The sequence below is a fragment of the Xyrauchen texanus genome, chromosome 41 (assembly GCF_025860055.1).
Source record: "Xyrauchen texanus isolate HMW12.3.18 chromosome 41, RBS_HiC_50CHRs, whole genome shotgun sequence".
NCBI lineage: Eukaryota > Metazoa > Chordata > Actinopteri > Cypriniformes > Catostomidae > Xyrauchen > Xyrauchen texanus.
This window is the reverse complement of record NC_068316.1, coordinates 11,015,727-11,043,039: the sequence shown is the minus strand read 5'-3', so window position 1 is coordinate 11,043,039 and position 27,313 is coordinate 11,015,727. Positions and strand designations below refer to the sequence as shown.

The 27,313-nt window shown below is 36.9% G+C and overlaps 2 protein-coding genes across 2 annotated transcripts in view; one reads left to right on the top strand and one right to left on the bottom strand.

Moving 5' to 3' along the window:
• Positions 1–240: 240 nt before the first annotated feature.
• On the top strand, positions 241–2,696 carry LOC127634557 (growth hormone secretagogue receptor type 1-like). Its single transcript, XM_052114165.1, has 2 exons — positions 241–1,027; positions 2,389–2,696. Exons 1-2 carry the CDS (start codon positions 241–243, stop codon positions 2,694–2,696), a joined length of 1,095 nt encoding a protein of 364 aa, XP_051970125.1.
• A 2,055-nt stretch (positions 2,697–4,751) lies between these two features.
• Positions 4,752–27,313, bottom strand: part of LOC127634576 (fibronectin type III domain-containing protein 3B-like) — a 53,504-nt gene continuing 30,942 nt past the window's right edge. Inside the window, exons 17-23 of the mRNA XM_052114190.1 lie at positions 26,115–26,228; positions 22,594–22,743; positions 19,339–19,625; positions 15,342–15,551; positions 11,851–12,017; positions 11,641–11,768; positions 4,752–6,673 (exon numbers count right to left, since the gene is read on the bottom strand). Of these exons, the coding sequence (XP_051970150.1) occupies positions 6,374–6,673; positions 11,641–11,768; positions 11,851–12,017; positions 15,342–15,551; positions 19,339–19,625; positions 22,594–22,743; positions 26,115–26,228 (1,356 nt within the window). The 3' untranslated portion in view covers positions 4,752–6,373. The remainder of the gene's footprint in view (positions 6,674–11,640; positions 11,769–11,850; positions 12,018–15,341; positions 15,552–19,338; positions 19,626–22,593; positions 22,744–26,114; positions 26,229–27,313) is intronic.

The window sequence follows — 27,313 nt, the reverse complement described above, 5'->3', positions numbered from 1 at the left end:
AACATGCTTATTAGAGTCAAATAATTAGTCGAGGCAAAATGATTTGTTGTGCGCATGTGTGGCGTGGACAGTGTACCATCGAACCCCGCGCGCAGCTCAGAGCGCATCTTTGACAGGTTACTAGCGTGCAGTTCTTATATTGTGCATTTGACACCTTGTAAGATGCGCATAGAACGAAACAACTGGGTGGAAGTCATGATGCACCTCTGAAACCCATGCAAATGCTCTGAAATCTTCATAATGACTAATTGGACGAACGTGACCAGCTGCATCAGTTTATGCGATGATGAGGACATTATGGACAGTAATGCCACTAGCGTGGACTTTGAGTACCCGATCCATCTGTTCCCAGTGCCTATACTGACTGGCATCACAGTGACGTGCTCTTTACTTTTCCTCGTTGGAATAACTGGAAACCTGTTGACCATCCTGGTGGTCACCAAATACAAAGACATGCGAACCACCACCAACCTGTACCTCTGCAGCATGGCACTTTCAGACCTGCTCATTTTCCTGTGCATGCCCCTAGACCTGTACCGGGTTTGGCGGTACCGACCGTGGAACTTCGGTGATGAACTGTGCAAACTCTTTCAGTTTGTGAGTGAAAGCTGCACGTACTCCACCATCCTCAACATCACCGCCCTGAGCGTGGAGAGATACTTCGCCATTTGTTTTCCCTTCAGGGCAAAAGTCATCGTCACGCGGGGTCGGGTGAAAGGGGTGGTTGTACTCCTCTGGACTGTGGCTCTCTTCAGTGCTGGACCCATATTCATTCTAGTTGGAGTCGAGCACGAGAACGGCACCAATTCCTGGGAGACCAATGAGTGTAAAGCGACCGAATATGCCATCCGGTCCGGACTCTTGACCATGATGGTTTGGGTGTCCAGTGTGTTTTTCTTCCTCCCGGTCCTCTGTTTGACTGTGTTATACAGCCTCATAGGCAGAAGATTGTGGAGAAGAAAGGAGAATCCAGTTGGACTCGTTTCTAGTCGGGACAAGAACAATAAGCAGACTGTCAAAATGCTGGGTGAGCTCAATAAAGTCCTGCAAAAAGCGTAGGCTATTTTAATAATGGGTTCATCATAATGTAATAGAAGAGTTATATAGCAGGTTGCATGAAAATAGTTTGGACTTTTTTGTGGTTTTGAAAGATTGTAAATAAGCTAAGAAAATATAACGTGTAAATCAAATCCCACTTGTATAAGAAACGCAATTAGCCCTGCTTTACAATTATACAGATAAGCATGAATACAAATAACTAAAAGTTGCCAGTAATGGTAATAAATATATTACATTTTACAACGGACTAGCATATGCATTCAACAAGAATAAATTCTATCAGTTCAAAGAAGCTTCATTGGCATGATTGGTTTTACATTAAATATTGCAAAAATAATTACACACTACTTAAATGTAGTTCAGTAGAATTACTCAGTAAGTAAATTCACAGTAATGTGAACACTGTAAAATAAAGTTTAACCATAATAATAATAATAATAGTGATAATAACTCAATTTACAATATAGAATAGATTAGAAAAGAATAGAATAGAAAACAATACAATTGTAGAACATGCAGCAAAATATGAATTAGCTTTCTCAGAGCTATTACTTAATTGTCATGATTGCTTTACACTCAATATTGCAAAGCATTGATACAAATATCAGAAAGGTGTCAGTAATGGCAATGAATATATTACAATTTACAATATAGGAGAGAATAGAATAAACTATCAGTTCAAAGTAGCTTCATTGGCATGATTGTTTTTAATCTCAATATTGCCAAAGCAACAATAACTATTACTAATTACTAAAGTATTAACAATATTTAAGTACAAAGAGCTCTAAAAAATAATTACAGAGTAATTACATGTAGTTCACTAATATTACTCAGTAACTTCCATGTAAATCTACAGTAACATGAACACTGTAAAATAAGGTGTAACCATAATAATAATAATAATTGTAATACAATTAACTATATAGAATAGACCAAACCCTAAACACGAATTAGCTTTCTCAAAGTTATTACTTTATTGGCATGATTGTTTTACACTCAATATTTCCAAAGCATTGATACAAATAACATACGTATACCCCCAAAATGTAAAAGTACAATTTACAGTATAGAATAGAAAAGTAGAATCGACATACAAAATACCGCCCCCCACCTACTTTATTGGCATGATTGTTTTACACTCACTATTGCCAAAGCAATTCATTACTAAAATGTATTTATACAATAAGATTCATTCAATGAAAATGTATTCTAATACAGGACTTGTAGAAGAGAATAGAATACATTAGAATTGGATGAAATAGAGTTGACTTGAACAGTGTAAACATTCTACAAGACTTAAATAAACTCTCTCTTTTTCTCTTTTATCAGCGGTAGTTGTTCTTGCGTTTGTTCTCTGCTGGCTGCCGTTCCACGTGGGTCGTTATCTCTTCTCCAAATCATCTGAGGCCAATTCTCCTTTCATTTCTCAAATCAGCGAATATTGCAACCTGGTCTCATTTGTGCTCTTTTACCTCAGCGCCGCGATCAACCCTATTCTCTACAATATTATGTCCAAAAAGTACAGGAGCGCGGCGTGCAGACTGTTCGGACTGAGGCGCGCTCCCGGACGATCAGTGCAGAACATCGTGATTGCGGAGAGTATTTCAGTGTGGAATGAATACAGCTTGAGCACGTGACACGGGAAATCTTCACATTTACATTTTTGGCACATTTGCAACTAACTTAAATACACTGAAAAACATTCATGGGAATCAGAAGGACTGACACATTGCAGTCAACATTTTGTGAAAAAAATGAACTATGAAATTCATCGTCTTGCTTTCAGCCATTCACTTGCTGAGTCATCCGATGTTATAAAAGCCATTACACTTTTCCAGCTCAGCCTGTAAATAGCAGTAGAAATGACAACCATCAGCCCTAATTACTCATAATTATGTTAATCAAAAATAATCACAACTAATGCATGTCTGTGGAGGTTTTTGTTATTGCAATTAAGATTTAATTTATCTTTCACATTTATAAAAATGTTTTACCTTGAGGTGACACATACAGTGACAAGGTAAGTTAAACCAAATACAAGCATCTTTTCTATGAATGTTTATGCACATTTATTACCATCATCAGCTAACACAACCAGCAGTGTTATGATTACCTTTACCCTCATATTCATGCAAAATGTACATATGCACACTACCCCAAAATGCCTTAAACTGAGCGAAGTACTGGATGACAGAGCACTGTAGATGTAGGCACTCTAACATTGTACCCTATGTGGGAGAAAATACAGTGGTGCTAAATGAAAAAAAAAAAAAATCACATGGCATTACAGCCCTCCCCAAGCTTGTGTTTTTAGATTATGTTCGATAAATATGTAGCATCCATGAAAAAGTGCACTTATTACAGGATTGTGAAAAAAAACTGCAGCTACAGTGCTGTTTGAATGCACTTTGTGTTAGAATTCAGCATGTATCGCTTGATCTCGATGACATTTTAATTATAATGTAAAAATTATTGTTTGTTTTCTTGAGTGTATTGTAAAACACTGATAATCTTTGGTTCCTCAAGTCTGGGGCATTTATGGGCTGCAATTTTTGATACTCAAATTTAAAAGCTCACCTTTTACACATAATGTGGACTAATTGCCAAAAATTGGTCAAATGTTTTCAGAAACCCCCACAAATTAAGAATGACTCCAATTAATCATAAATAATATTGTATATGTTTACAATCTTGTGATGAATAGAATAAAAAAAAATAAAACATATTTTTTGTTGTCCTAAATTTGTAGGCATGCAATTCTGGTTCTGTTTATATCCTTCCATTTTATTCCACTAGATGGCAGCAAGTACTAGAAAAGATTTCACCTTCCATCACAATATATCTATTAGAAATGTAGGTGGCGCTCTAACCCATTTTAGCCTTTATAGATGTGCTCGTCCATAGACATTCAGTCTTATTTTCAGTTCACGCACCACCACCATTGTTTCATCGGATATATCGGCCTCTGAGTGGACTAGAAGCTCAATCAAAATGTCATTAGAAAGCGGAGATCCTCTCCATTGAATTGATGTTATTAATCAATTAATATTAACTTATTAATATTTCTACCACATGACCTCTATGTGGCGCTGATTTGCGATGGAAATGTTTTCAGGCCTTATTTTTAAATTTTATGTATCATAAAATGATGGTTATCTCTAAAAAGCTCAGATACTAAGCTTTCAAATGATACCTCAAAACTGACATGTATTTGGAGAATTTTTTCGTGACATAGTGCTCCATTCTGGAGGAGGACCGCCAGCGGGTCAGCAGAATTGAAGGTTTGACCTCCACTTAAACGAACAGTTTTTGTTAATGAAAATATTATGGAATACATTTAATATTTTGTGTCCGTGTCATTTTTGTGCGACTCTTGGATTTTCTTTCTTCTTAATTATACAAGCAAAGACAAGGAAAACAAAAACATGAAGAGCTTATGTAACATAGTACTGGATCCGTCCTTAATTCTACATTAAAAAGGACAACCACAGACTTCTAAAACAATACAACCCACATATCTATTATGAATCCCCATCAAGTCTCAATTTACAATATAAAATCTTAAAACGAGGCAAAAATGAGGTTGCTTGATCAAATTATTTCAGAAACTTAATTTTTTTTTTTATTGTGTATAAATATATTACATATGCTACAGATACATAATTATCTTAAATACAAAGGGTAGTATTTTCAATATTTATACATTCAAATGATATGGTAGTAAATTTTTAAATATAATGTCTACGATTATAATTTACATCAATAAATGTGACAGTTATATTAAAAAGAAAATGGAAATATGGAATGATTTTCATGAAATTATATGCAAGCATGGAAAACTATTTCTAGGCCACTTATATCCTAAGATACAACAACAACAAAAACCCATATTCAAAGTAAAAATATATATTTTCACAAAAAACATGGACTCTGTGTTGAGTTAAGTTTAAATGGTCTTAAGTATTAAAAAAATATATATATTCTTCAAGTGTTTCCACTTCAAGTTTTCTAGTGTCAAGTCAATTCAACTTCTTTCAATCAGAATTACAATGGAATGTTTGTCTAATAAGTCCAACAATGCATACTAGATGAAGATCTTGATTGAAGAAAATAGAAATTCTTATAAAATGATAAAAAATAAACCGTAAAGGCTTAAACGAGTCAATTGTGCAAGTGGGAAATCACAATGTTGTACATCATGTTACAAAAAGTTCTGACTATACCAGTGAAACAAACACAACTACAAACGGAATACAAACAATAGAAAAAATATCTGAAATATGATGCTAAAAATGTTAATGATGCTAAAAATGCTGTTTTATATTTGAAAAAAAAAAAAAAAAATCATATACCCCTATAAAAGACATGCTACATGAAGAAAAATATTGAATATGACAGTTCTTGATTCTTGTAATAAATAAATGAAGATTGCACTGTGATTTGCATTATAAAAGAACAAGAATATAGCATAAATAAATCAAAAACAAAAAAACAAAAAGAAAACCTTTAAATCATATTTGCTCGCTAACTTTGGTTAAGGGCTGATTGAGCTAGTAAACATGATCATGTACTGGATAATGTGATCAGGAGAATGAGATAAGAAAAATACTTTGAGCAGCAGATCTGAAATGATTCATCACAAATGTTTGAAAATGTAGATTTAAAGGCACAGGTTCACACCAACACTTGAACAGTAATCTGGCCTCCCAAGTCCCTGAGATACAACATTCCAGACTTCACAACCTTGTACATTGCTAATTGCAAAGACTTTCATTTGACTCTCTTTGGACTGACGGTTGCTGGTGTTTTTTGTCTTTTTCTTTTGCACAAAAGAATCAAAAGACAAGTGGTTGGGAGAATTTCCTTAGCTTTTAAGAAGGGATTTTTCAGGGACAAAGAAAAACGAAGTACTGATTCTGTTCAGCTGTCTAGACACTCAATAGTGTAAAGAACAGAACAGTGGACTTCAAAACTGTAAAAACATCCCTCCTCAGATCTCCATCCGAGTCTCCATTATTGCATAATATGAGATCTGAAAGGCCACTTATTATTTTAGTGTTAAACATCTATAGATACTAACAATACTATGAAAATATGCTACAGCTTTTAAAACATTAAAAACTAAAACACAGGGCCCAATCACTTTGTTAAAGCTATATTTCATCTTGTAGATTATTTTTTTGATTGTTCTCAATATTCAGGTGTAAAAAGTGTAATTTGGCCAGTGACCAATAATCACTGTTAAACAAGACAAATTGCTTTAACTGTTTTGCGAGCTGCGGTTCAAAAGTTGAAGGATTGATGTTCCAGGCCTCTATATGAGAAGTTGTAGCAGGAAAGCCATTAAGACTGAGAGAGAGGCCACCCCGAAAACTATGAGGCTGGCAAACTGTTCATCTGAGAGGGTGTTGCCCATGGGCACCCTGGTGACGTCTGATTCCACAGCCAGTGTGGTGTCAGACCGGCGTGGGGTGAAGTGGGCAGAGGGGCTGAAGGACCCGCACAGCTCCTGGAGGGTGTCTGCGCAGCGTCTGCATGCAAACACACGCACTCGGTAGTCCGTGTTCCATTGAAGGCCAAAGAGCTGGAAGGATGTGTCTTCTCCTTTATACATCTGAGGGACAGAAAAAAAGGAATACATTGGATCAGATCATTTTCTTCTCAATTACTGTTCCTGTGTGCATTCTGAAAAATGGAAAAGGGCCAATAACACATGATTTACCATGTTTTTTTGGACATGTATGTTAAGTACAGTGGCAATTTCTTAGGGCCAGCAAAGCTTTCTCTGCTGGCCTATCGTGACAAATGAAATATTTTTCATCCTTTCATTCTCAATCACATTTTTGCCTAAGTAATCGCTTTCCACTCTTACTTAATCCACAAACAAATAGAGAAAAACGAGAGGTTTATCCAGTCAGAATTGTTTTCTTGATGCTTGCAAGCAAAATGTGACAGCGGTTTCACAAATAGCATCACGTGAGTCTTAGCTCCACCCCCTCAGGCCTTCAGAATTTCCACATCGACAACGAATTTCATTATCGATTAGTTGGATATATGCCGCGAGCACGGTGAAGCTCCGTCAGTGACGTCACTTTACAGCCCGGTGAAAAATGTGTTGCATGAAACTGCTAAACTTCAAAGAGCAAACAAGCGCGCGCAATCAAATTGATCGCTATGGAGAAAGGGAGAACAATCACGTGATTAAACTCGTGCAATATCATACCGTGCTATCAGTTTCAATGTCATCAATTGTGCAGCTTTAAATAGATGTCACGCTGATGTCTCAGAGGTCAAAGTGTGCGGTTAAAAGTGTTTTAGATTGTTTCTCATCATGTGAGCGCATGTATACAGTGAGCACCGGGATGAGACTTTTCAGCATGAGATTGAATCTGCACTGCATTTACAGATGATTGTACTATATTAAACTGTATATAATGCTGCATATAATGTATAATAATGCTAAGGGTCCTGATATTTGATTGTCCAGATAATGCCATAATGTAATGTCTGATTTCACCAGTAAATTTATACAATGGCAAATATTATTTTACTGGATAACACATTTTTGAAATAGTTTAGAAAAATGTAATCAGTGACAATACCATTTTAAAACCAACAATGTTAATTAATGATTTTCATTTGTCTAACTGAGATTTTTTCAGCTGGGCAGAATTATATTTCTCTTCTGGTGTCACCATTCCCCTCTGCTGGTCTGATTTGTCTCTCTATCGCACCGTTGTCCATGAATATCACAAACAGGATTGGTGACAAAGCGCAGCCTTGGCGGAGACCAACCCCCACATGGAATGAACTCGACTTCGTGCCGAGGACCCGGACACAGCTCTCGCTTTGGACGTACAGGGATTGGATCGCTCCTAAGAAGGGATCCCCCCACCCCGTACTCCCGCAGCACCTCCCACAGTATCTCCGGGGGACCCGGTCATACACCTTCTCCAGATCCACAAAACACATGTAGACCGGATGGGCATACTCCCAGGCCCCCTCCAGGATCCTTGCGAGTAAAGATCTGGTCCGTGCGTTCCACGGCCAGGACGAAAACCGCATTGTTCCTCTTCAATCCGAGGTTCGACAATCGGCCGAACCCTCCTCTCCAGCACCTTGGAGTAAACTTTACCAGGGAGGCTGAGAAGTGTGATACCCCTGTAGTTGGCACACACTCTCTGATCCCCCTTTTTGAAGAAGGGAACCACCACCCCGTTCTGCCACTCCTTAGGCACTGTCCCAGATTTCCACGCAATGTTGAAGAGGCGTGTCATCCATGACACCCCCTCCACATCCAAAGCTTTCAGCATTTCTGGTCGGATCTCATCAATCCCTGGGGCTTTGCCACTGCGGAGTTGTTTGACTACCTCAGTGACCTCCCCCAGGGAAATAGAATCTGATCCCCCATCATCCTCCGGCTCTGCCTCTACCATAGAGGGCGTGTTGGGATTTAGGAGTTCTTCAAAGTGTTCCTTCCACCGCCCAATAACCTCCTCAGTTGAGGTCAACAGCGTCCCATCTTTGCTGTATACAGCTTGAATGGTTCCCCGTTTCCCCCTCCTAAGGTGGCGGACGGTTTATGCCCTTTATAACGGACTGCTTATGCCCTTTATAATTTGTTTAAAAAAAATATTTTAATAAAACAGGAAATATCATTTATTTTTTCCCGATCAATTGAAGAAATAATCGATTATGAATAATCATTAGTTGCAGCCCTACTATAGTAATGCCTTCAGATACAATCACTTTTAGATAGACAGACAGAGAGACCGGCTAATAAAGGACTGCGGTGTGCTAAAAAGGAATCTCAACAAATCGCTGTAATCCTTTTATCTTGAGTGAGAGCATGACCGACATGATCAATAAAATATAAGAGCAACATTACAGGTGCATCACACTTCCTGTTAACAATGATACATTACTGTGTTACATAAATGTTTTATGTATATTTTAATAAACAAAACCTTTTCACTTTAGCATAAATAATTAAATAAACCAGCAGTGTTAATTTGCACTCTTATTGAAGCACAAGGTAAATGAACTGACACCGTTTCATGAGAGAAAAGTGTAAAACTGGAGCTGAAAGGAATAAAAGAAGAAAAACAGGAAAGACAAATAATGCATTAAAGACAGAATGCATAACAGAAAGAAAATATGGAAAAGAAAGACAAAGAAATGCATGAAAAGAAAAGGCAAGACGAATAAAAACAAACCAGAAAGAATGCACAAAAAAAGAAAACAAAAAGGACAGACTGGCGTTTCCCTCCAATGGAACAATTCTCTGAGCTTTTCTCAAAAGAACGAACAAAGTCACAGAGAAGAGAAAACCGCACGAAAAAACAGAACAAATGAAAAAGAGACAGAAAAATTATGGAAAAAACCAAATGTACAAAAGAAAACAAAACCATGAAAACGCATGAAAGACAATGCAAAAAGTACGAAAGTACACAAAGAACGCAAGAAAGAAAAAACAAATGACATTTTTTTTTTTATAACGCACTAACAAAATGAAACATGACAGAGACAGAAAATGCATGAAAAAAAAATATAAAAGCAAATGGGAAAGAAAGAAAATGAAAAACGAGAGAAAGAACGCATGAAAAAAGATGAAAGGCAGAAAAAAGAACGCACAACAGAAAGAAAAAAAGGAAAACAGTAAAGTAAGAATTAAAGACAGACAATTTTGACCATGAAGCATTTTGGGGAACATGCAGAGAAAAATAACAATAGAGCAAATAGAGATTCATTAATATGGTAGAAATGGGCTTTTACACCTAGTAAATATTGAAGATAAACACATTCAGGCGATACACTCAGGCCATTGAACTGCTCACCTCTTTCCACCTGTCACATGCAGCTCTCAGAAGGACTACAGTTTAAGTCTCCATAGCAACAGAGGATTTAGGCCTCTCAACGACCTCATAAATTCTGTGGGCTCTTGATATTATTGCATCACAAACACTGATTATGAATGGAAATTAGTTTAATCCCATTAAAGGCAAGAAAAATATTGACAATATTGACAATCTTGAACATTGTCAATTCTTTTTTTTATTTGTGCTTTAGTAACAATCAATTAATATAGCTCAGGGGGAAACAAACAGCTGCTCAGTGAACGGTTAATTAAGGCTCGCTAAAATGCTAACTAATTGTCCTGGGATTTCTACTCATTCATAAAGGGTTAGTTTGAAAACAAATGTTTCATTTATAACTCCAGAAGGCAATTAGTATAATTTCCTCACTCTCATGTTGTTCCAAACCCATATGAGTTTCTTTTTTCCATGGAGCACAAGCATTTGTTAAGCAGAACGTAAGCCTCAGTCACCATTCACTTTCATTGCATCTTTATCTCCATACAGTGAAAGTGATGGTTAAGGTAGAGGAGTGTTTATTCTTTTAAATAAATAAATCCAATAATTTTTCTAAACCCCGTGAACTCTTCCATTTGGTTTATCGCACCATGAAAGCGGCGTACCAGAAACAATTTCAAAATAATAAAGGAACAGCACACCTGGATGGATCTTAATAATGATAATCACATGTTCCTGTTGTCCCTTTCCAACCCCAAAGCACAATTTAATGAATCTTGTGGGACTTGTCAAGCCCAAGAAAGCACACAATTTCATTCACATTTTGATTGTGATGAGTTAGACAGATAAATGAAACAAGGAACAAATGATGCATATAGCCTGACCATCTTTCCATTTCCTGTTCAGAGTGAATTGTATTCATCAACAGCTACTCTACTGTGACCGCATGTAAATCTGATGTGGGAAAATATAATCTTTCTTCCATGAAATAGGAAAACTAAAGTAAAAACAGCTTATGAGATATTTTACCAACCATTCTCCCTCATTTCAAATATTTTCATTATCCAAACCAAGGTCTCAAGCATTTCCAAAGTGCAATAGTTTGGGTTAGTCCTGTGAAGGACTGTCCACCTGTCCAGAGTGTTTCCCTGCCTTCAGCCAGAGACAGCTGGGATAGGTTTCAGCTCTTCCTGTGACCTTGCATAGGACAAGCGGCTATAGATGACGGATGGATGGAATATTTTGGGTTAAACTGTCTTCTGTGGCATGCTGTGAATAACAACTGAAAAGAACTCTTAATTTCAATCTTTCAGTGTCATCACCATTTACACCTGGTACCTTCTGCATAATATCCACACAAGCATATCAGAAAGGGATGTGCCATAATAACTGTCATAAAGCACTTTTTTTTCACACAGACCACAACTCCACCAACTGGAATATGTTGATGACACATAACCAGAAGTTCATCCACCAAGATAAGTAGTCCCACCTCAAAAGGGACAATTTAGACAACTTCACAGCTAAAATAAGAAACAGTTTTGCTAAAACAAATCATAAAAGTGCTTTAAAATACAAGCTATACATTTCTGCTTTTAAACCCAGTGCCTTCATACACTTCTATTGTAAGTGCATTCCTGTAAAAATGTTTTATTATTGTTTTTACAGACTGAGTGACAAGCTTAAACTACTTTGTTATAATCTGTAATTTATCAACTCCATAAAGAATGGAGATGTTTCATTGAGGAGTTTGGAGCTTGCATCTTACCTGTTTATACTCAGATTCTCTGCCTCCCAGCACTTGTAGCACATAACTGATTCTGTCTCCTCTCATTGGTGGAATGCTCTCCCATGTGATCTCACAGGCATTTCCCTCCAATGGAACAATTCTCGGAGCTGAGAGATAAAAATAAGTTTCTGGTTATTGATTATTTATTTTCTTCTTCCATATTTCCACTGGAGGTAAACTAAACAGTACCTTTCAGTGTTGGTGGCAGAGATTTGGTGGTGCTGAAGGTGTAAGTCCCAGAAAAGGGTCCCTCGCCTGCCTTGCTCACCGCCTGGATCCGGAAGCTGTAGCGGCTTGATTCACTCAGTCTTTGCAGCTTAAATGTGTGGCTCGGACCTTGGTAAACCACTACAAACCTAACAAAAACAAGAAACACTTGTTTGAGGGCTTTTTCTAAACAAACCATCAGTGCACAAATAGAATTACTAGCGTAAAATAAAATGCTTATTAAACTACATTAAATGTCTTTCTGTTGCAAAACAGAGGAGTGAAAACATTTTAACGTAAACCATTCAGTCTTATTCACTACCTACAACAAGTATGCTTACACAGATTAGACGCGATAGTATTATTCATGTTAGCTGCAATAAATATTTTGACTTTGCCTAACTTGCTCAGTAATATTCTTTTCAAACTGTTGCTATGCTATGAAAAAACTCACCAAATAAGCAGACAGTTTACACTAATGTCTACTATAGCACCTCTTGTGGTGACGTTGAGAATGCAACACGTACTTGCATTGTGTTATGAATGGCACATATCCAACACATTTGGGAACTCAACGCATAAAATTAAGTTTGCATAGATAGACGATCAGCCAATAATCCCACCCACGTTGATGAGGCACTAAACTGCAGTGGCAATGCAAGCTCAGAAATGTAAAGCGAGAAGAGTTGAGGCGAGTCGAACCGAAAAGTGCCATTTATTCAGCAGAAGAAAGCCGTACACATCTAGGATGGCATGAGGGTGAATAAATGAGAGAACTTTAATTTTTGGGTGAACTATCCCTTTAACTTGACCAGGCACTACATGCGCTGGTTTAGTGCTACACCAGTAAAATCAAGTAATTGCATTTTTTTCCAGTGCAAACATTTCTCCTTTCTATGTAAATGACATTTCCTATTAATCATGGCAGCAGTAAATCATCAATCTGTTAAAACCAGGCATATATCCATATGCAGTAATCCCATACGGCCAGTTGTGTTACAGTATGGCTGTTTATCCTCAGCACTTTTCTAATACATTATAAAAGATGGTGACAGGGTTTTGAGTGCAAAAGTAAAAAAAAAATAAAAATACTCAAAAAGTATGACAGCAGGAGCATCATACACTGGAACATTGTAACAGGTCACATCACTTTAATAAAATGCATGAAGTCCTTGATTAGTCTTTATTCATGCATCCAGACTTCACTGCTTATATGGCTTATATTTTTCAGAAGTGGTACTGAAATCTCAGAACCGGCCTTCATTTGCTTCTAAATCAGCCATCAGTCGGTCAGAGCCGAGCGACTCTGAGAAAGCATTAAGGCAGGTGGTCTTGGTAACCCTGACTCTCTTAATCTAATTCCCCTCAGCACTTTGAGATTGAGTCTTCTCATTAGCAAACTCCAACTTAATGGACCTACGAACACAAAATGTGCTTTTTAGATGATCTGCTTAAATCAGAGGGACGAACCTGTCTTACGAGTGCATGAGGGATAAATGAAAGCACGGAACTGCATGCACGCACGCAGATGTTTTATAAAATAAAAAAAGTACCAGGAAGAACATTAACATAATTTCAGACAATCATCAGGCTTTTGATGTCATGTGCAAGGCTGTAGTTCTTGATTATGAATGGATTGCTAAATGGATGGCTTGACTCTCAAATGCTGTTATATATTACTACAAGCAAGTCATTTTGTACATCAAACACTCATAAGCTGTGGCTGTTAAATCTACAAAGTTTGTTGTACATATTGTACATACATTTTCTACATACACAATGTACTATAAGAGCCCATGATTAGTTGGTTCAATGAAAAGACTCCTTGCGGTGTAAAAATGACTTTGCAATTAGTTTCTGGTAAAGGCAGGGCTGAAACGATTAGTCGACGTTATCGACTAACGTAAAATAAAAAATTGTCAACAAATTGTCTTTGTCGAATAGTCGTTTGATCTCATTTAACATAACATGAGATCATATGAAACTCTAATGATGACGTGAGAGAGGAGGTCAGCAGCTCACGCCAGACTGAGGAGAGGAAGAAAACACTTCTCCAGATGCGCACTAAACTTTCCAAACAGCTTCAGGTGATGTAGATCACAAAATATAACGGAATTATCAATGGAAAAATGCAAAATAAGGAAATACAGAATCAATGTCAACGTGAAATAAAGCAGAGCAGGATCTGGAATTCCACTTAAGCTAAACCTGCATGTCAGAGCATCTAAAAAGCAAAGAACCTGGCATTATATCTTTAATGCATCCTTTATTAAAGTTCAAATAATAAGGAAGTGCATCATAAACAAACTACAAAAATGGCATTTCTCTGTGCGGTCAGCGCCACGCCTATGAGTCGCGTGAAGGGGAGAGATTGAAACTGCACCCGACTGAGGCACCCTCTGGCACCGGGCCGCCCGTCCCGTGCGCGTTTGCTGTAGCTAGTTTAATAACGTGATGGATTGCGACATACTCATAATATACTGTAGCCTATGTGTCACATGTATCTTTAGGTGAAGTAAATCGGCCAAACGCAGCTCTATTAAGAAGATAGTTTGTTTTTGTGAGTTAAAGATGGATCAAAGTGAAAATAAAAGGTGAGAGAGTGTAGTCTTAGCCCATTATACACTGCAAAAAAGTTTTTGATCAGTCTTTTTTGGCTTGTTTTCCAAAAATAATATCTGAAACTCATTTAAAACAACATACATTTACATTAGTAGCTATACTGCATAAGAAATAAATGTTATTTGAGAATATTGAATACAATATTTAATATTTAAATATTTTTAAATATCTTAAAACAGTCTAATTAAAACAAGATACATTTACCTGAGAAGCAGCATATAAGATATTTAGACTTGCTTTTGGAGAAGATGTGGAAAACAAGACAAAAACTCTTGATTACAATAGGTTTACAATAGGAATGTTTACTGAATTAAACGGAATAAAAAGTTTTTCCCATCTTGTAATTCAGTGAACTTCATTTAGAGTATTTTTAAAAGACAGAAGCCTGCCCCCATGTGCCTCCCGAATCCCCCCAGTCGGATGATGAGAAACACTCGCAACCCCCCAACCCACACCCCCGGTCGGACAGATGGAATTTCGGTGCCACTACAGAGTGATCATGGTACCCTGCCTGGCCCCAATGTAAAAGAATTGCTCAAGACCCCTACGTTTTCTTCCATTCAATCATTTGAACTCGGTCTATCCATTTCTAAACAAAAGAATGTGTCCTAAATGTTGAGGCTTGTTGCTGTCCTGGATTGTAAATCACAGAACAATTGCTTTGCTGACTTTTGGGACAGAAAGGCACCATCCAACATGCCATAACAAACATTGCGAAAATGATTAATTGTAGTATAAAAAGTAATCCAATACTCAAATAATCGGTTTATTGAAAAAACGATATTTATCGTCCACTAGAATGACATGTTGCCTTCAATGTCCATTATGGTTATGGCCCAGTTAGTGCTCACCTCTGGTTCCTGTCCTCCATCTGCAGGATGTAGGCAGTGTCATCTGTAATTGGACTCCTGCTGCTGAAGCCCCATCGTAACTTCAGACTCTGGGGTCCCACCGCGGCACACTCCAGTCGGGGCGGAGATGGGGGCATGGGCCTGGTACTCACTGTTAGTGTCTGGCTGAAGGGCCCAGGGCCCATTTCATTTTCTGCTCGAATCTGCAGGCTAAGAAAATGAGTTTGCTTTTTAGGTTTAAGGTTACAAAACGTCAATATGTTCCATATATTTTGTATTTTCTTCTTTTTTTTCTCTGTTTCTGACTGGTAATTATTGAGGTCTTGTATCTTTACAGTTTAAGCATTAGCTCCATCTATAAACACCATATGACTATAGTGATTGTTTCTGAAGCAGATTCATCAACCAAGTAATAGACAGCAGTTCCTGCAGCTATGCTGAATACACCCCTCGTTTTTTCACTTCTCTCTGCCTTATTTGTTCCATCTTTCAATACTAGTTAAACCCTGCAGGTATCTTCAGCCTTCTGGCTGTATAGTGATCTTTCAAAAGAGAAGTCACAGGGGAAACATTATGTTCTCTGACTGAAGGGGTGTACTTGCATTTGAATGAGTATATCTAAGAAGTTGTATCGGATATCCAAGAATCCAATTATTACCAGTGTACATGGTACAGAAAATAATTTCTTGGTTTTACTGAAAGTCCAGGATGGACTTCAAAGTCATTAATCTTACAGTTCATACAAAATGTTTAAATACTGTCCCTTAACACTTACTTAGTTTAATAATTTTAAACCATGGCTTTAACTATACATAAGTTAAAGACATAACAGTTTTATCTTCTGTTAATGCCTGATCTTCAGTAAAGCTGCTTTGAAACGATGTGTGTTGTGAAAGGCGCTATATAAATAAAATTGACTTGACTTTAAAGGAACGGGAGACAATATTACAATATATTTTATATATTCCAAAAACAAATCCAAAAATATCCTAAAAGAATAGTTAAAAAAAAATGTCCCCATTGAATAAATATAATTTGCTCATGCACATATTAAAACTTGGCACGCCAAGAGGTGTTGCTCCAAGTCTGACATCAATGACCCAAACGAAAATGGTGCTTGTGCGTCTCATGACTTAATGCAACAAATCTGGATTTGCTAGAGCATGAATGACGTTTGAGAGCTATGGCGTAGGGGAAGATTTTCAGTTAACTTTATTTCTTTCCCCTGACATAAATCTTAAGAAGACTTAAAATATAGCGCACAATTCATATGGACAAGGTTGGGAACGGAGACCCGGTTCTTTTTAGAACTGGTTGTTCATATGTTAGTGCAGTTAAAGATCCACATAAGTTTCCAGAATCTTTAAGAGGAATCAGAACTGGAACCATTAAGATGAATTGGAATCCTTAAGAGGAATCAGAATTGGAATGGGTATAATTAAATTCCTTTCGATTCCCATCCCTACATTTTGACCCTTTTTATGGTGCTTTTGGTCATTTTTGGAGCTTGACAGCCAATGGTTACGTATGGTTTCATTATGTGGAAAAGAGTGCATTAACATTTCAAAATTTCTCCTATTGTGATTCAAAAAAGATAAAAAGTCATATGAGTTTGGAACAACATGAGGGCAAGAAAATGACAGAATTCTCATTTTTGGGTGAAGTATTCCTGTAAAAACATTTTGTAAAAAGTTCTTAACCACTGACACATTACACATCACGTTTTGGGGCTGATAACAAAAAAAAAAATAGAGAAAGAAAATTTAAAAGGAAAATATTCGCCCAAGCTTGTTGTCTGAATTCTATTAAATGTTAAGAACTCGTGATCTGTTCCACCAATCCTTCTGGAAATATTGGATGAAGTAAACCACGTGAACACGATGGAGGAACATGAAAGTGTAAATAATCATTAAACATACAGTGTTTTTCTTAAAGTGCACTTGTCTTCATTTAAAATAATTTACACTTGGTTTATTAATATTTTGGTATCGATTGAATCATTTCACTTAAGTGTGGCGTAAGTGTACAATTACTTTTTGGAACCACTGTATAAGAAACAAAGTATATTTCATTCTGTGGAGATATTAAGATGAGCTGGAACCTTTCAGAAAGCATAATGAGATTTTTACTTCTAAATGGTTCCATTAGATATTAAGCGTTTATGAAAATAATGAGTAAATTTGCATTTGGCATGTTAATTAGGAATGTGTTCCATTGTCCAGGTCACACTCTTTCTTCTGTGATTCCATTTTCTGTTGTCATTCATCCCAGATTAAAGCCTTTACACCCCATGTAACATTTAAATAATAGCCCTGTCTAGTCTCTTTCCTGTAGCCCATTAGCCCACAGATTATGTGAGAGTCTATTTCAATATGCAAATGTATTATAAGCTCCTACTTTTAATATGTTTCCCTATTTTCTTTCCCAAAGAGGACTAAAAACTTACAAAAGTACAATGGTATTATGTTTTTGGACAAGTACCATGGTAATACCATGGTGTATGAATATGACAACCATTTAGTACCATGATATTACAACCGCTATGGTATAACCGCTGTATTTTTTGTAAGGGTGATGTGGAAAGGGAAAGTGGATGTTTTTTTGAACATCCAGTGGCCTCAAAATTAATAAAAAAAACAGTTTGGACACTTTCTGGTTGTCAAAAATGTGTCCATATTTAATGTGATGAACTACACCTGTGGTTACTCTGCTAGGACAGCTGTGTGAACTTGAGGAACTGAATTTATACGGCCATTAAAATTAAATTGACACCAGTCGTTTAGAAGCAACTGTAAAAAAAGTGTGGCTCAAGTGTTCAAATATTAATGGGGTCAAATTAAAGGGATAGTTCACCCAAAAAGTTTACTCAGCCTCATGACATTCCAGATGAGAATGAATTTTATTCTTCTGCTGAACACATACAAAGACTTTTAGAAGAATATGTGAAAGGGAACCAAATCTCTTATGCTGCATTTGTGCTTTTTGGAGCTTCACAGTAATCAATAAGTTTTCAGAGTGATAGAAGTGTCAGTGAGAAGCTGATCAATATTTAAGTCCTTTTTTTCAATAAATTCTCCTCCATGCCCAGTAGGTGGATATATGTAGATAGAATGCAAATTGCCAATTTTTGTTTTAAAATATTAAAAAGTGTAAGTGGAGATAAAAGGACTTAAATATTGATCTGCTTCTCACCCATAATTATCATTCCAGTAGTTCGTATGTAATCCTGAAAATGTCCGGGAACTTGCAAGTGCCATGGTGGAAGAGTGGGGTAACATCTCAATGCAGCTGGTGGCCACACAGATACTGACTGTTACTTTTGATTTTTAATTCAATTCAATTTCTGTTTGTCACATGCCTGTGAATCTTGTTCAGTTTATTTCTTAGTTGTTTAATCTTTTTATTTTCATACAAATATTTACACATGATAAGTTTGCTGAAAATAAAAGCAGTTGAAAGTGAGAGAACGTTGCTTTTTTTGAGTTTATATCTTAACATCATTAAGCTTATTTCTTTATACATCTTACCAATATAGACCAGCTACTGCATCTACCCAGAGTGCTCAATTTTGCTGAACACCGCCTGAGCTGAACATAAGTGGATTCCATTTGCAGAGCTAATAACCCTGATACACTCACTCAAGAACCAGTGCTACTCCACATATTACAGGAACCAAAATAATGAGAAAATAAGGTCCCTGGTCATCGCTAATGCACAAACATTGACCTTCACCATAGTACCAGGGATGTGGTTCGCCTCACTGAGTGCTAAAGAAATAGTTCACCCAAAAATGATGAGATAATTTTGTAGCTTGACAGCCCGAGTCCTCATTTACTTTCATTAAATGGAAAAGAGTGGACAGGACATTCTTTAAAAATTCACTGGGCTCCACAGAAGCAAGAAAGCCATACAGTTTTGGAATGACATGAGGGTGAGTAAATGATGACAGAATTTTCATTTTAGGGTGAACTGTTCCTTTAAATAACACCTTGCTCACCTGTACTCGCTGTCCGGCAGCAGGTCCCTGATTATGTAACAGGTTGTGTTTCCAATGGTGATGGCGCTCTCTCCCATACAGATGCTGTATGAGGTGATCTCTGCTCCATTACAGCATGGCTCATCCCAGCTGAGAGCCAGACAGGTGGAGGGGGAGAAAGACTCACTGTCTTCTGGGGTTGAAGGGTGGTCTAGCAGGAGAAAGCCAGACACAACATCAGGGGCCGCTGCAGGGGTTCGACATGTCACCAGGTCACTGTAGGGGCCTGCCCCTGCCTGGTTCACGGCCTGTGAACATGATATAAGCAGACAGATTCAGGACAAGGGTAGTTGACATGAAATACATTTGGGAAGTTGACATGTCCTGCAGTGTGACAGTGTGCTATACTCCACCTGAAATTTTTTTATTTTAAACAGCATTTGGTAATTTTCATAATTATGTAGCTCTTATAACCTCATATTGAGATTGAATAGAATAAGAGCACTTTTAAAAATGTATTTTTCACACCGAAGGACCATTTTAAACAAGTTCAAAGAGGAGTTAAGGTGCTACTAGCAAACGTATGATATTTTGACCTTTACATATAATCATGCATTTTGGTTGGCAAAAGTTCTGGAAGAATAGAGTACTATGGAGAGGGCAAGAGGGGAAAAAGACTTTCACTACGCTTGTACTGATAGACTGTTTTGCCTGTGTAACATAATGGACACAGTGATTCAGAGCCAATTAACTGTGAACGAGGTCCCAAAGGTCACAACGTTTCCAGACATAATACAGCTCCAGGCATACGGTGAGCTGTGCTTTGAACGGTTTATTAAAACCATGATAAGAAAAATAATAGGAATTATGTTCATACAAGGATTTAAAATGAGTTTGTACAAAGCCATTGCAAACAGATAAACCTTTTTATACTGTAAAAGTAAATACCCCCCATTTATAATGCAAGCTCAGAGTAATGCATGCATTAAAAAGCGATTATGCTCACTGCAATTTTATGAGCTGAATTATTAGAATTATTAAATAAGAATTATTATTATAACAATGAAAATGTGTTCACTTGACTTAGAAATAAAAGTTGATTTATTACTTTTACTGCTCTGAGGAGACAGTGAACCTATTTACATGCACAGCAATACACTGATAACTCCCAAAAATAAGCTTATTTTTAAAATCAGACAAAAGAAACCCAAATTTACGTGAAGTTTTAAATAATTTAGTTATTCTCTGCTTTGATGTCAAAGGGGCATACGCACAATACTTGCATACGTTGAATAAAGTGGCGGTCACACTACACTTTGTGCTCCATTCACACCCATTCAAATGCATCCGATTGCAGCAGAGCGCAAACGCAACCTCATGCAAAGAAATTTTATACTACGCTGCATATCAAAGTTCAAGCTTGGTGAACTCTGAACTGTGAATTCATACGACAAGAGGACGCACGACCAATAGGAGACTGAATCGTCACAAGCTGACCTCTTGGCTCAATTCAAATGTTACTTATTTCAAAGCTGCAAGATTAATTGTTGCAGGATAGCGAGAAGACAATATATTTAAAAATGTGTAATATAATATCATTATATTACCTCCCACGTGACATCACATTCTGGTCCGTTGCATTGTACGAAAACACGTTGCATGCTCAATGTCTATTGTGACCGCCCCTTAAGCCTGTAAGAACCCCGGTAAAGGTGTTTACATACAATACAGTATCGGGATAATGGGCAAAAATGTATCAGTGTAGACCGGTTTATTCTTTTAAACACCCAATTCCCAATGCACTCCAGGTCCTCGAGGTGGCATAGTGACTCGCCTCAATCCGGGTGGCGGAGGACAAATCTCATTTGCCTCTGCATCTGAGTCAGTCAATCCACTCATCTTATCACGCAGATTTGTTGAGTGTGTTACCGCGGAGCCCATGTGGAGGCTCACGCTATTCTCCGTGGCAACTTTACGCACATTTCTCCACACGCCCCACGAGAGCGAGAGCCACATTATAGTGACCACGAGGAGGTTAAACCAATGTGACTCTACCCACCCTAACGACCGGGCCAATTGTTTGCTTAGGAAGCCTGACTAGAGTCACTCACGGATTCAAACTTGTGACTCCAGGTGTGGTAGTCAGCGTCTTTACTTGCTGAACTATCCAGGCCCCCAGACCAGTTTATTCTTAAGTGGTTTTTGACATTACATCAATAAAACAAAGCAATTTATTGCATTTACATGAACACACGTTGTCGCTATAAGAACACCAATGTAAATGCACTCATTGAAACATATGACAGTAAAAACAAAACCTGTTTAATAGTTTAGTTTTATTAGACTACATAACTTGAAATGTTGAGAATAAAATGTTTTTTTCATTCAAATTAAAAAATAAAATCTTACACTAAATATAATTAATAAAATAATAAGCTTACCTCCTAAACTGACACTAGATTTAAAATATAATGAATAAATATATCAAATAAAAATGATACTTACCTCTATTATATAGACAGTAAGATATTAGAACTAGATCCTAAATATAACATTGAATTAATAATTTAATTTAACAGTCTCAAAAACAAGATGATCCACACTTTTCTCAATTTCTTATATTTGATTCATATTTCACAGTACATCTGGGTTCTGTCGAGGCACTTACAATGAAAGTGAATGCTGTCAATCCTTAAATGTTAAAATACTCACATTTTCAAAAGTATAGCCACAAGACGTATATATGTATGTTAATGATATTTATGATTTTAGTGTGATAAAATCGCTTAATAACCTTTTCTGTGTGAAGTTATAGCCAATTTTACAGCTTCATTGCCATGATGACGTAATGTCAACAAACCCTAAAACTTTACAGCTCAAATAATGCATGTTTTTTTTTAATAATATTATAAGCTTCACATTTCTGCCTTTAAACCTTTCAAAAATGTTCCCCATTCACTTCCATTGTAAGTGCCTCACTGTAACTTCGATTTTTATAGAAAAGGATGGACGAGTTGATTTTTAATTAATTAATTAATTTATTAAATCAACATTATGCCACAAATGCTGTCGATTGAGTTTAACATGTATTTCCCCCAGAATTTTCCTTTAAATTAAATTTACACTAACCTTGTAAATAAACCTACCTTAACACATTTTCCCTCGTGTAGATAGCAAGACATTAGAAATAGATTCTTGTTTTAGCTTTAGTCTCAAAAGCCATTTTCTTTTTTACTTGTGCTCATTTACAACAACCAGATGAAACTCATTAACTACCTGTAGCCTGCAGCAGTAGTCTGTTGATGCCTCGAGGTTGGAGATTTGGAAGTAAGCTTCTGTTCCCCTGTAGACCAGTTCAAGAGAGTCCAAATCATGTCCCCAGTCCAGCTGGTACTCAGAAATGTCTATCCCAGAGCTCTTTTCATTCTGGGAATTGACATAAAAGCAAGTGTTTAACTCCAGGAAACCTGAGCAACAAACGCATGTTCCCAGCTGTACACAAATAATGACTTGCTTGACATGGTTTCATGATGACTAGCACAAGAATTCAATCACATATTATGCAAGACTGATTAGTGACATACAACCTCTGAAAACAACAAAGAGAATGTGAATAAGAGAAATGCTTGGTCACAGGAACTGTACCAGAGAATTTTAAAGATGCAGTTGTTCAGCGTCTCATTAGAAAACCTAAATTTGATAGGACAGTTCTTTCTAATTTTATACCTATTTCTAAATTACCTTTTATTTCCAAGATCATGGAGAAAGCAGTACTTGCTCAGTTACAGACTTTTCTAGATAAAAATAATATTCTTGATAATATTCAAGAGTCAGAAGTTTCCATACACCTTAGCAAAATAAATGTAAACTCTTCAACAATTCCTTACATTATAATCGTCAGTTAGGATCACACATTTATTTTAAGAATGTAAAATGTTAGAATAATAGTAGAGAGAATGATTTGACCCAGAATGACCCAGTGGGTCAGAAGTTTACATGCACTTTGATAGTATTTGGTAGCATTGTATTTGAATTGTTTAACATTTTGGGTAGCCTTCCACAAGCTTCTCACAATAAGTTTCTGGAATTTTGGCCCATTCCTCCAGACAGAACTGGTGTAATTGAATCAGGTTTGTAGGCCTCCTTACTCGCACACGCTTTTTCAGTTCTGCCCACAAATTTTCTATGGGATTGAGGTCAGGGCTTTGTGATGGCCACTCCAATACCTTGACTTTGTTGTCCTTAAGCCATTTTGCCACAACTTTGGAGGAATGCTTGGGGTCATTGTCCATTTGGAAGACCCATTTCCTACAAAGCTTTTACTTCCTGGCTGATGTCTTGAGATGTTGCTCCAATATATCCACATAATTTTCCCACCACATGATGCTGTCAGCCCGATGCTTCACAGTTGGGATGGTGTTCTTCGGCTTGCAAGCCTTACCCCTTTTCCTCCAAACACAACGATGGTTACTATGTCCAAACAGTTACATTTTTGTTTCATCAGACCAGAGGACATTTGCAGTGTGCACTTGCAAACGGTAGTCTGGCTTTTTCATGGCAGTTTTGTAGCAGTCGATTCTTTTCTTTTCGTTTCTCAGCAGCCTTTCAGGTTATGTTGATATAGGACTCCTTTTACTGTGGATATAGATACTTGTCTACCCGTTACCTCCAGCATCTTCACAAGGTCCTTTGCTGTTGTTCTGGGATTGATTTGCACTTTTCACACCAAACTACATTAATCTATAGGAGGCAGAATGCGTCTCCTTCCTGAGTGGTATGATAGCTGTGTGGTCCCATGGTGTTTATACTTGAGTAATATTGTTTGTACAGATGAACGTGGTACCTTCAGGCATTTGGAAATTGCTCCCAAGGAAGAACCAGACTTGTGGAGGTCCACAATGTTTTTTTCTGAGGTCTTGGCTGATTTCTTTTGATTTGGTTTGAAGGTTGGCCTTAAAAAACATCCACAGGTACACCTCCAATTGACTACACTTAGCCTATCAGAAGCTAATTGGCTAATTTCCTAAAGGCTTAAAATCCTTTTATGGAATTTTCCAAGCTGCTTAAAGGCACAGTTAACTTAGTGTATGTAAATTTCTAACCAACTGGAATTGTGATATAGTCAATTAAAAGTGAAAAAATCTGTCTGTAAACAATTGTTGGAAAATTACTTGTGTCATGCACAAATTAGATGTCCTGAACAACTTGCAAAAACTATAGTTTGCAAATATGAAATCTGTGGAGAGTGGTTACATTTTTTTTTTAATGACTTGTATGTAAACTTCTGACTTCAACTGTATCTAAGTAAGGTTTTTAAACTTATCATAGCACTGAATCAACACTTTTAAAAGTTTTTAACTAGCCTCAATGACTCGAAAACAGAGATAGTTGTGTTTTACCAATGTTAATTGAGGACATTTGGCCCCCTTCCTTAAATCGTCAGTTAAAAGTTTAGACTTTGTTTGTGACAGCGCACTTAAGTTCGATAAACAGATAAATTAAGTTGTTAAAAATGTTTTTTTTATTTACATTTATGTATTTGGCAGACGCTTTTATCCAAAGCGAATTACAGTGCACTTATTACAGGGACAATTCCCCCGGAGCAACCTGGAGTTAAGTGCCTTGCTCAAGGACACAATGGTGGTGGCTGTGGGGATCGAACTAGTGACCTTCTGATTACCAGTTATGTGCTTTAGCCCACTACACCACCACCAATCAGGATATCCATGCTTTTATTTTTGCTCACCTGGATTATTGCAATTCCATCTATATAGGAATTACCAATGCTTTCCTTGCAAGACTGATGATTTTATTACTCCTATTCTACAATCTCTTCACTGGCTGCCAATTCTATTTAGAACTGATTATAAAACACTTATTTTCGGTTTTAAATCCCTAAATGGACTAGCGCCTTCCTAAATTGCTGACCTGTTACATAAGCACAATCCACATAGATCCATCAGATCGTCTGATCAGAAGTTCTTGATAGTCCTTAGGACATAATTGAAGAGGTGACCGTGCTTTTGCGGTAGCTACCCCTAAACTGTGGAACGGTTTACCTATCTATAATAGATCGGCATCAACAATACATGATTTTAAAACCAAGTTAAAAACATATTTTTTCATCTTGGCTTTTAATCAATCTGCTTTGTATTATTTATGTGTTCTACGTGTATTATCTCGCTATTTTACACTTTTGTATTGTACAGCGCTTTGGTCAACATCTGTTGTTTTAATTTGTGCATTATAAATACATTTGAATTGAATATTTTTATTAAAAAAAAACTCGAAAACAACCATTACATTGGTCTATCACAAGCTTAAGACATTTTTGAGATCTCTTCTGAAACTCAGGAGGAGATGTGAGATTTATGTGATCTTTTTCTTAGAAAAAAAATCTGAGAAGCAGGATATTGAAGTAAAAGTCATTATTTGTTTCCTATATAATTGCACCATCGAAAAACGCTGTAATTAGTAAAGAAAATGATTGTGTGGGCACAAAATCCACTATCTTCACTGGAGAGATGCAATCTACAACATTGTCTGGCTGAATGATGAAGGTAATATGATGTACTTAGGATGAGGGAGTTGGATGAAGTATCGGTACCTGCTTTTAGTTTCTATTCTCGAAAATCAAAAACTTTTTACTAGTACCAAAGCCACTGGCTGCTGCTGAAAATTGATTACTCTCTCAGTGTAGAAGAAAAACACTCTGACAATTTTCAAAAACAGTTGTGTATGATTCATGATTTCTTTATTCAGCTAAGTGTTAATGCCTCTTGGCAGCCTCAACTGACCTCCCAGGTAACAACAGCACAGGTATGTGTCGTCATGTTGATGTCAGGGGGGCTACACTGGCCTGGGGGTCCAGCTGCAGTGCTTATCTCCACAGACTCAGAGTATGGCCCATACTAGAGAGAGAAAGAAAGAGACAGAAAGAGAAACTCAGTTTTAAAGCAGTCTGTCTCTAGAGTGATGAATGGATTAGGTTGCACCATAAGAAGGGAATCAGTTTTTTTAGAGGCAGGTAAACCCAGAGAGCTATACTGTGTTTGTAATCTCTAGTGACAGGTGAATTAGCTTCTTGATATATTTGCTGAGGCAGAGAGAAGATAATTTATTTTGCTGATGTTAAAAGGCTTGTTACAAAATGTGTATTTTATATAACTCTATTTCTATTTGAAGAAGACACAATAACATCTGCTTTTGAGATACAAATGTCCTAAATTAGAATTTTTTTGAAATAGTATAAAAACAAAACATGTACAATATGCTTTAAAATATCCATCCTGTTCGTTCACTTAAATTATTGCTTACTGTTTAGTAATTTTGTTAAATAACTTGTAGCACTGTAGCATTCACTCAAAAGAGCCACATTTCTTTGTACTGTATAGTGTTGAACGTACATGTGTAATAATGTTTAGCTGTCACTGTTGGAAATTTTATGTCAGCTACACTTTTTAACACAAATGATTAACATGTTGAAACCTAAAAAATTCATCAGAACAATTAAACGCTTGTATTATGAAAAAGTGCAGCGTACCAAATGTGTGCTGTCCGAATGTGATCTGCAGGTCCAATTTACCTTTGCGTGTGTCGATTAAAAACTAACATTTACAGTGACAGAAAAAACACCTCACAAGCATTTTTCACATAGTAAAGGGGTGCTGTATACTAACTCCATCAACTCTTGTTTCTGTGCTCCCACATGTAATCTATTTTGATCGACTCTTCTCAGTAGCTTCAATACAAATAGGAAGTTCATTGACAAAATCGGAAGAGCGAAGTGTGGAAAAGGGGAGGGGCTGAATAAGGTGAATACACTTGGAATACGATGCCTGTACCACTTTTATGACACTTTTAGGTGCTTTTAAGTTATAAAGTTAGTCACTATCAACTGCCATTGTATTGAGAGGATGGATTGGGATATACATTTTTTTTTTCCATTTTAAGTTCTGAAAAAAAAAGAAAGCGATAGGGGTTTGGAACAACATGA